At 39.1% G+C, this 10,783-nt stretch overlaps 1 protein-coding gene across 1 annotated transcript; it reads left to right on the plus strand.

Annotated features, from left to right (window-relative positions):
- Positions 1-290: 290 nt before the first annotated feature.
- On the plus strand, positions 291-8,505 carry dffa (DNA fragmentation factor, alpha polypeptide). Its single transcript, XM_080445106.1, has 6 exons — positions 291-478; positions 1,241-1,399; positions 1,485-1,636; positions 2,394-2,589; positions 3,365-3,495; positions 5,240-8,505. Exons 1-6 carry the CDS (start codon positions 385-387, stop codon positions 5,465-5,467), a joined length of 960 nt encoding a protein of 319 aa, XP_080301232.1. The 5' UTR covers positions 291-384; the 3' UTR covers positions 5,468-8,505.
- The last annotated feature ends 2,278 nt before the right edge of the window (positions 8,506-10,783 follow it).

Genomic DNA, 10,783 nt, shown 5'->3' on the forward strand with positions numbered 1-10,783 from the left:
CTTTTGATGCAGTAATGGCCTTTTTTCTTTTCTTTCTTTCTTTTTTAAGGTTTTTAAAAGGTCTTAAAAGACCTTAAATTGTCACTTCACTGTCATCTGGGGAACCCCCAAAAATCATTTGGGTCCCCCCCCAACAGGTTGAGAACCACTGGACTTATAACAGCACACCAGTGTACACCTTTTGAGAAGCACTGTTGGTCATTCATTCTAGTTTTAGTTGGCTAGAGCTGACGTACCAGAAAAAACTACATTTCCCATGATTCCATAGACCAGCCAGCGCTTCCGCATTCGAAATTGTCAAGAGTAAAAGCCATAACTCTATGGTTAAGGCTGTGGAGTCTTGCTTTATACATATCTTTAGCTTTTTGTCCACGTTATAGTAGGATGACAGAAGTTAAACCTTGTAAGGTGTGTAATTTCACACGACAAAAATCCTATGGATTGGTCGTGCCCTCTTTGGACCAGCTGAGGATAAAAGGTGAGTTAATTTAGGAAGGCTAACGTTGACGTTAGATGAAGAGATTGAGGTGAGGACTGCATGGGACTGGAGATCTTTTATTTTAAGGATAAATGTACGTAAACAGTTCACTTTATATGTGCACGAAACAGCCGTTCAGTTTTCATTGGTTTGTAATGCTTAATAGAGTTACAGCTAGTTTTAGTTTGTAGAACTTATCTTTTCGATGAGTTATTGCTCTTTATCAAAACCTCAATCCACCCTATGTTTAGCATGCTGCTATACAATTTAAGCTTTATCTATATGTTAAGTTAGTTCTTATATAGAAGTGTGATACTGCTATTGCTACATTTCCGTGTTCAGACTTGTTCAAACTCATACACATGCATCATGCAAGACCTCCCCACCTGTCCTGTTCATACCTAGAATGCTACTCACCAGGCGTGGCCCATACAAGACCTTTCATGATGAAGGCCTGTGGGCCTGTCCTGAAAAAACATCATATTCATCCATTACCTGAAATCCTATTTTTTAGAGCAGGGGTCTTCAACGTTTTTCAGGCCAAGGACCCCTGTTTTAGAGCAATTCTTGAGAACCATGACGTCCAAAATATGTCACTTTTTTTCTGTGTTCACTCACTGTAGTGTAAATAATTACTCATTGGGCTATAACTCTGAGCAGCAAATATATGGACTGAGGTTAAATACATTAACCAAACTGTGTGCTATAAAAATTGCTATCACGTGATTCAGTCATATTTTATCATCAATGTTCTTCCCACAGGATGTGAGTTCCTTGGTTTCAGCCCTGATGCCCCTGTTTCAGTTGTCCTTGAAGATGATGGGACGATAGTGGAGGATGACTCCTACTTTTTGTGTTTACCCAGAAACACGAAGTTCATGCTCTTGCAAAAACAAGAGTCTTGGTCGCCTGTTCGCAGAAGTAAGAAGAATGCCCATCTGTGTGACTTTGTGTGACCACATTTCTATATGCAGTGCTCTTTAAAAGTCTTATCCTTCCATTGTAGTCGATGGTGGTACTGCCTGGATGGCCAGAGATTCTATGCTTTTGGAGATGGACGGTGTGGACGGCTCTGAACCAGAGCATTGGCAGATACTGGCCCAGCAGCTGAAACAGGACCTCGCCAGTATCATCCTTATGTCAGAGGCAGACTTGCAGGTATCTGGTTCAGTGGTATATAACTAGTAACTACCACATTCAGACAACTTTAGGTTACATCATTTAATGGATATTCTTGGGCCGTACTATTTCAAAAAGCCAGGACAGCGAACATGAGGAGAAATGGGAATAAGTGGGCACTGGGCAGAGTGGAGTTGTGGCATGCAACACATGGGTGCAACCATGGCACCCCTAATAGATCACACCTATCCACTGCCACACAATCAGGGGCTGTGGTTATTGCTTTCCATACAGTATGATGGGAAGGATTGGCCTCATCATTCATCTGGGATTATCTCTGCTACAGTACATATACTGTACATGCATAACAAATAGATAGACCAAGCAATGATGCACAGCTGACCAGTGCAGAACATTGCAGTGCAGGGGAGAATCTGGAAAAGACTATAAGCTACATTCCTATTAGAAATGCTATCAGTCATAATGTGCCTACTGGGGTGATAATGGATCATTATCCATCATACAATTTTCCTGAATTCTATACATTTATTAAATAAAATACCTTAAGTGAAATAAATCTGTTAACAATAACAAGTGAATCGTCCAGTAATTATAACAGCAAGATAGTACTTCTAATTTATGTTCCAACCCCAGCCATCACCACAGTGTGTTATTACACTTTATGTACACCCTGGGTTGAAGTTATAGTGTTGTAACTTGTATTTATTTGACCAAAATCAAATCAAACCATGATCAGCTGCATGTTTGTATCACTTGTGTCTCCTTGCTGTTCCAGATCTTGGTTGAAAGATCTGTCCCTGAGCTGGCCTCTGAATTGGGCTTCCAGCAGAAGAAGGTCCAGATGCTTCAGGAGACCCTCCTGAGGGTATTGGACCGCAAAGAGGAGGAAAGACAGTCCAAGGAGCTGCTCGAGCTCTACCTCAGGGCTGTAGAGAGAGAAGATGGAGAACAGACAGAGCCCAGGCAGGATGGTAATAACTCTGTTACATACATACACAGTAAAATCCTGAGTGAATTCAAACTCAGTTACGCACCGAATGGGAAATTCTTGGCCGAAACCGAATACCGAATATAGGAAACAGTTGGCCTATGGAAGAGAAAGTTGTGAGCCTCTATAGAAATGCCTAGCATATTCTTGTAAATTTACTCCATGGCACTACTAGTTCCTGAAGAATGTATGGTAAACACGCCTGGATTTGATCACATAAGTCAGTTGCTTATTCTTAGTATCAGCTGAGTAACAAGGGCGTTACTATCTACTATCAGCTCCCAGTACTTACCTCATGTCTAGTTACCCAAGCCATGTTACTCATATGCCGAGTTGGCGGTGCCCAGGATCGAAACCAGAACCTTGTGATTCACTGGTGAGCAGCACTATACCGACTGAGCTAGGCAGCTACACTTCCCAGCATCTATTCGATCCCTTATACAAACTGTCTTCTTGGCAGCTGTGTGGGCCTATAATCAGTATGCTTCAAATTAGCACACCGGTGATGAGTTATTTTTATTTTAAGGTATGTGTTGTTGAACAAGCAACTCCAGTATTAATGAAAATACTGGAGTTGGAATCATGATTAGATTACTTGCCTTTACTTCTTTTATTTTATTCAAACATGGAATTTTGATCATTGCCATTGTGAAAGTAGAGCTCTGACACTAGGTGGAGCCATTGTTGCAAATGACACCGACTTCAGATACTATCATACTCTTATAAACTAGGAAATAAACACATTTTATTCCATACAGTGATGGATGGTGACATGGATGTTCCAGACGGGACAGAGGTGGACTCGGTGTCTGGATTTATGACTAGAACACTGATGGTGCTCAAGGGTAAAACAAGCCCGGAGACCAGACTCTCATCCGAGGAGCTGCAGGTAGTTCACGTTGATATACTGTCGCACTCACTGAATAATATGACAGTTTTTACCATTTAAACATTCTGGCTCAAACATATTATGCATCCATGTTCAAAATGTGCCCAATTTTCTATTTTATTTTGTCACTTTGATATTATAATTGCACTTGCCAGTGAGGGCAGGCTACACTGATGTGAGTTTCAAAGTAAGGCTGCCGCTGTACATGTCGTTATAGCCTGGGGACTGTGCCACTGTACTCTAGCTCTCTCCATAGTCTGCAGTCTGGTTCAAGAGGGAGAAAATTAACATACTGCGACATGGTCAAGCTGTTGATTTTGTCAGTAAATAGCAAAACAGCATGCACATTTGTTTTTTTGCCTTGAAGTACCCTATTAAATCAACAACAAGCTATTTAAAAGTTGCCTCATGCGCATAATACAACACTTCAGTAGTGAAATCATTTTCATTGTGTGATCTAAGGACAACTACTGTGGCTAATCGTGAAACAGTCCAATACATATATTTTCTGGGGTTTTCATATGGGGTTATCATTATTTTAGGTACTATTCATTTCCTGTTTCTTATATGTTCCTTTATCCATATAGTCCATGAGCCAGACAAGATTTCATTATCGAAAGAGTGGGCAAAACCATACCTATATTAAATTGTTCATAGGGTCAATACGAGTAAATAAATATATGACAACCTCTCCACTGGAGCAGCTTTTTCATGGTTATCACACATTTTGTTATTTTCCCCATACGTACATGACAGGTGAAAAAATGACAACATTTAAAAAAGAGTTATCATAATGAAACTTCCTGAGTTGATTACTTACATGAAGACAATGATTTATCGTATTACAAGTTTTCTGAAATTGTATATTTAAATATGCAAATTGGGCATTAGGAAAGTATGCCCGAATTTGCATAACTTTCCAGAATCAACATTGGAACATTGGACAAAGCCAGATAGAGACATTCTTATTTAATTTTGTTAAGATGTTGGAGTCGAAGGTTTTTAACGAGGGAATATTCAATATCTGGCTCAATTTTTGGGCTCTGGCTCATGGACTAAATGCTTAATTTGCATATTTAAATATACAATTTCAGAAAACTTGTAATACGATAAATCATTGTCTTCATGTAAGTAATCAACTGGGGAAGTTTCATTATGATAGCTATTTTTTAAATGTTGTAATTTTTTCACCTGTCATGTACGTATGGGGAAAATAACAAAATGTGTGATAACTATGAAAAAGCTGCTCCTGTGGAGAGGTTATCATATATTGATTTACTCGTATTGACCCTATGAACAATTTAATATAGGTTTGGTTTTGCCCACTCTTTCGATAATCATTGCTCAATTTTGGGGCTCTGGCTCATGGACTAATAGTGGCTAGCCCACTAAAACAAATCTAAAAACAATGTAACATCTGTCCTTAAGTGGGAAATAAAATGTAGTAATTGAATATTAAGGATAAGGATTCCAGTGAGAGCTATTTCTTAACTGTAAAAAGGCACAAGAAATTATTCTTTACAACCAGCAGCAAATGTGGGTCCTAAAACTAATTAACATCCTGATGAAAATCCTTTGGGAATTGAAATGTTTCCTAAAACTAATATCCCACACCCAAAAAAAGGAAAACTCTTAGATTGATTATGTCGACAGTTTTAAGTGGAATCACTGCACCCGTGCTGGACCACTAACCTCATCCACATTCCAGGTGTTCAGTATAAGACTCTGTCCTATCCATCTCCAGATGGTGGTGGCCAAGGGGCCTGCGGTCATGGCGCAGGTGCTGGGCTGGAACGCAGAGAAGACATCGGGGCTGCTCCAGGCCTGTGACGCTGAGCTGACCAGAAGGCTCCAGCAGGTTCAGGTTATGAACTCTCTTAACAGCCAAACACAGCTGGCCAGCAGCCAGCAGCAGCCAGAGGAAGAGAGTGCGGAGGATAGCCATGACACATCAGCCAAAGACAACGAGTAGGACAAGCCTTCATGTGAGCAGAGACTGATAAGTGTACACGATAACCTATTCTCCTCATCACGGGCAAATAAATGGGCTTTACACACTGTTTTAGGGATAATGTCCATAATGCTGGAATCCACGAATGCTGATGATGTCACCACTTACATCATACTAGCACAGTATCAAATTATTATGCCACTCACCTATGCAAACCACTTGAATTCTATCATCTCACAAAGGTGCAGAATAGCACAAGTATGATTTGCATAAGTCATGTTTATCTGGGTATGTTGGACTGAACCACTATTGTCCATTATGCGTCTTTATGTTAATGAAAATGTGATGCTGTGGGAAAATTGCCTTTAAAAAGATCCTTGGCAAACTTCTTTTCGTAATGGTTACTCACAGAAAGGTCAGGCAGTATGTTGCCACAATTTCTTAATAACTAAGATCGGTTTAGCTAAAAAGGTTGTTTTAGGTCAAAATGTTTTTTCCCTTCTTTTTAATTAGATTGAATGCAGCAAGCAGTTAAGTGACAGTACAACTTCCAGCTAATGAATACAATTGTTTGGTCCTGTTGCTGATAATATTGCCATTTCTATTTTAGATTTGGAGAAATTTAATGTAGCCAGAGTGACAGAGTTTTGTTTTAATTAAATAAAAGGCCAAAGCCCTCGATTCATCATGCCCTGGCCTATAACCTTTCCGCTGCTAAGCAATGAGATTCATTTGTTCTGATTACTGTCTTGAAAACTATAACCAAAACAAGTCTTGAATAGACAGTATAGTTTTCTGGTAACACAAAATTAATGTTTAGTAGATGTTAACTTTGCTGGTAGCTCTTACACTTTCATCTTAATTCAAATTGACCTCTTTACTCTTAGATGTATATTGGGATTATATTTAGAATCAGAGTTTAGGATAAAATGTCAAATTGTCTGTTAAAAAAACATTTCCTGGAGCGATGGTGGATGCCCCAAATCCCATTCCATCAATCTCCCAGCATGAGCACCAGTGTGGATGTCCACACACTCAATCCACAAAAAAATATCCCAATAATTTTGCTGGATGTAATTCGTTATATTTGTGCTTTTTGTGGACACCCAGACACACAGATACAGAGATTCCGTGAATTAATAGATATCTCAAAATGTTCAACTACAGAAGGGATTTTAAATGTATGAAATGTCTCAATCTTGTAGATTCAATATTCTATTGAAGCCATACTGTGTAACATTCATTTCAGTGGTCTTATTTTGTTGACACCTACTGGTAGCTCTTTATCATTACTGCGTTTTGAAGAAGGAATGGTAAAAGAAAATGCTCTAGGGTCCTCCTAACGCTCAAGGATATTTAGGAATGCAACAACAACGCATCATCATAAACTGTATTTATTAACGCTACAATACATAAATAATGTATTTATCTGTCTAAGTCAATGTGGTGCGAGTGTCGGGGGCTGACACTCGTTTAGAGAATTTGCCAAAACACTTATGTGGAGTGGCTGTGAAAAATATATGGCTTTAATAGAAACTATAACGATACATACATAATCTGAATACAGAAATCTCTGTGTGTGCATCTGTCTGTGACCTTTTTATGTCCAAATATGCAGATCCCGGAAAAGTTTGTGCATCATAGATGACTGACATCATAGACTGGCCTCTGACAGTACTCTGACAACAGATAGTAGTGCACTAGTTATTATTATACAATGTAATTGTGCAACCCTACATCTAGGCTCCTGAGTAGTGAGTAGTCCCCCCAGTTTAGTGTTTGTGCCAAACTGGATGTTGGCAGAGCACTACTGTGAAACGGAGTGTGGAAGGAAGGCCACAGGCAACATACGACTGACAGTGACCATTTTTTGTAATACACTGATAAGCCAGCACTTGTCAAACTTGACAAGTGTAGGGATGAGGCACTACACTTTTCCACTATAATTTTTTACAATTCAATAAACATAGAACATGTTTAGCTTTTTTTTTGACTGGTCAAAATGTTCATCTTGTTACTACGCTTAATTTTTTACTTTAGGCAGCATCTCTTCTCAGGGTGTTTGATACCGAAACCATTCAAACCCTTCCAACTACCAAATAATTTTGTATTTTATACTACAATCATGTACTATGCCAAGTTTAGTACGCTCTAGTAAGCTCTAGTACAAATTAACATTCAAGAATAAAGAGTTGGACAAGAAATGTTAAGTCACTTATAAGACACAAATACATGCTGCATTTATTATGGCTCATATAAATCACAGAGTATAGCAGCCTTACCCTGCGAGAGTTGTGATGTAAGACTGTACAAGGGCTGTCTGTCCATGTGACATAAAAGGACTTGCACTGCAGCCATTGTTTTTTGATTATTCTCTTTTTCTTCTTTCAGGGAAATTATCCTTTTGTGTTTTGGTGAGATTGCGATGTCACCACAGCCATGAACTTAACTTTTCATTAGGTCCAATGCACGAACCACTGTGTGTTATGTCAAACAGGCAGAGCCACTGACACGTTATTTTCAGGTTCACTGACGCTCTATACTGAACCTACTATGAATTCAATTGAATGCTTAATGCTACCGTTTCAACTCTACCCCCTCCCCTTCATGAAATCATTGTGTACGTGTGCATGAATTGTTTACACGGGAAGTTGTATAATGTTCTTGTACATATATATATATATTAAGTATTTTTCTATATTTCTATTTGTTTTAACAAGCGGTGGAGTGGGTTTGACAGCAATAAACTGGTCTGCATGCTACCCACAGTGCTGTAGTCGCTTATTTTTCCAGTGTTCGCACCATCCTCAGTCTGAGTGACACATAACATGGTTTCTAATGAGGGGAAGCTGGAGGATGCTTTCATGTGCTGAAGATGTTTCTAGGCAATAGATGACCCAACTTTTATTTTCACTTACACTGTAATGACCATGTACCACTTGTGTGTCTGGGAGCTCATTCTCTGTGTAGAATGGAAGGAAATATCTTAAAAGGAGCCTCTTGAGTTGCTTCCTGCCACGGGAAAATACACCATTAATAAAGGGGAGGCCTGTAATATTTCTGATACCATGAGCAACAGCATTATTGTCACTGTCCGACTTGTTATTGTCGGACCTTGTATCTCGATATTATAATTTTTTTTAATAGATCATTGGTCACACCCTATCTTATACTTTTTTTTATTTTTTAATAAAATAGCAAAATTATCCGATCTACAAGCTCAGAATGCCTGGTTGAGAGCTTGTGGATTTCAAAAGATCTGCAAAATCTTCGCCTATAATGACCTGACCAAAACAGGGATGTCAGGTTGAAAGTACCATTAAAAGGTATTAGAGCTTGCGACTAAATCTCATGAGACCCATATACAAATCTCCAATAGATCCATTGGATTTTTATTTTTTTGGAGGACATACGATTTTCATGACAGCGACAACGTTTCTTTGCACATGTCAAGTTCTCACTTGAGATGAATGACTGAACAGCGACGGTCACGTCGAGGCAGTGCATGCAGTCTTGTGGCTGCATGCACCTGCTTGCTAGACACGTACCAGAGATGATTTAATAGGCTTCATGGTGTGCGTAGTTCCTGTGGCATTAGGCTCCACCTAAGCTGACCACCAGAGGGTAATGCTCAATTTGTACTTTGTTGTACAGCGGTGTCACGTGCCGAAAATAGCAGATCTACAAGCTCACAACGCGTATGACAAAGTATAAATCAGGCTTAAAGGACCAGCAGGGGGATTTACAGAGCAGATGTTTTGCAACATCGACACATTTAGTGGAGACTACAAAGGTGTTGTCAGTGTGCAAGAGAAATTTTTTTAAAGTTTATTTCCTGTCCTGTCAAAAGATGTGCAGAAGTGGATAGTACATTTTGTTGCATTTATTTATAGATTGTTTTTTATGAAATAGTGTACAGGCACTCAAGTTATGCTTAGTTATGCAATCTGTTACCCCTATCTGGGACTTTGTGTATATTTGATGCACAACAAATTGATGTTAATTTATGTGGTCAGATTTATTTTGGGAAAACATGTTGAAGGAAGGCCATGTCATTTGGCTAAGTTGGAAATGTCAAGGCAATGGCACGCTATGTGTCAGTATGTAGCTGGCCTTCAGACCACAAAGCCTGTGCTGGGGCAAAATTGGGGTATTGTCTTTAAGACAAAACAGTTGAGTAAAAGTTGACTAAATGTGGTCCAAGAGAAGTTAATTTCAAGAAGAACTATAAATTCACAATACATCCTACATCTACATCAGGGGTAGAGTGGCCGGATGGGAACCGTGAGGTTCCCAGTTCAAACCCGGGCTCCCCCAGTGTTAGGGTCGAAGTGTCCTTGAGCAAGACGCTGAACCCCTAATTGCTCCCGATGAGCAGGTTGGTGCCTTGCATGGTTTCCTCCACCATCGGTGTATGAATGTGCACAATCTACATGTATGTAAAGCGCTTTGGATAAAAGTGCTATATAAATGCACCATTTACCATTTTTACCATTTACCATTGATTATAAATTAGACAAATGTGTGGCTTTCCGACAGCGACTCATTCCAACAGGTGCCTTTAATGGTAGCACTTTCCTGTACTTGGAGGTCACAGATAGAACAAATATTAGCACGCAAATGCAAGCGTGTCAAAGGAGAGGTACTTTCATGGGACTGAAGAACCCTATAAAGACTGTTTTGATAGAGAAGTAGTGGGTGAGTGCTGAGAACAAGCTGCATAATGTATGAAGGTTAAATGACTACTATTCCCCGCTTCTTCCACAGGAGAGACACAGGCAGTTGATTTGACTTTCAGACTTGCTGAATTTATTAAATATTTCTGCCAGGATATCAAAATGTTTCAAGTGTTTGTGTTTTTTGCTACTCCAGCCAGATTGAATAACCTTTAGAAAATGTTTTATTTTATTTTATTATTTTAATTACAATAACCATGTGTGTGACAAGTCATAAAGGTGCATTTTTATAGTCTAAAACTATCTTTTAATGGCCCACCGTTTTAATCATACTGGTTGAAATTAAATTAGCAAATTAAAGAGCTTGAATTCTGTCTTTAAGGTGCCATTTTAAACACCATATCTGTCCTGCAGAGGGAACGATGCCTTTCCTTCACTGTAGACATAATATAGTCACGCAATACAGTTATCTAAATTGAAAACATTGAAAATATGAACTATGGTGTTGTTAATAGGAAGACAGTTACTTTCCTTTTACATAATATACCATAAAATCGAGAGTGTAATTAACACTCTTTTGCTGTGTACTATGGTCAAAGTTCCACATACAGTAGTATGTCACATTGATACAGGCCAACAACAAATGAGCAGGACTTGCGAC

The sequence above is a fragment of the Gymnoscopelus braueri genome (genome assembly GCF_963280865.1).
Source record: "Gymnoscopelus braueri genome assembly, chromosome: 12".
Lineage (NCBI taxonomy): Eukaryota > Metazoa > Chordata > Actinopteri > Myctophiformes > Myctophidae > Gymnoscopelus > Gymnoscopelus braueri.

Coding starts and splice junctions, on each gene's coding strand:
- dffa (XM_080445106.1), top strand. CDS start 385: ATGACAGAAGTTAAACCTTGTAAGGTGTGTAATTTCACACGACAAAAA. Junction 2,590..3,364: donor GACAGAGCCCAGGCAGGATG/GTAATAACTCTG, acceptor TATTCCATACAG/TGATGGATGGTGACATGGAT. Junction 3,496..5,239: donor TCTCATCCGAGGAGCTGCAG/GTAGTTCACGTT, acceptor ATCCATCTCCAG/ATGGTGGTGGCCAAGGGGCC.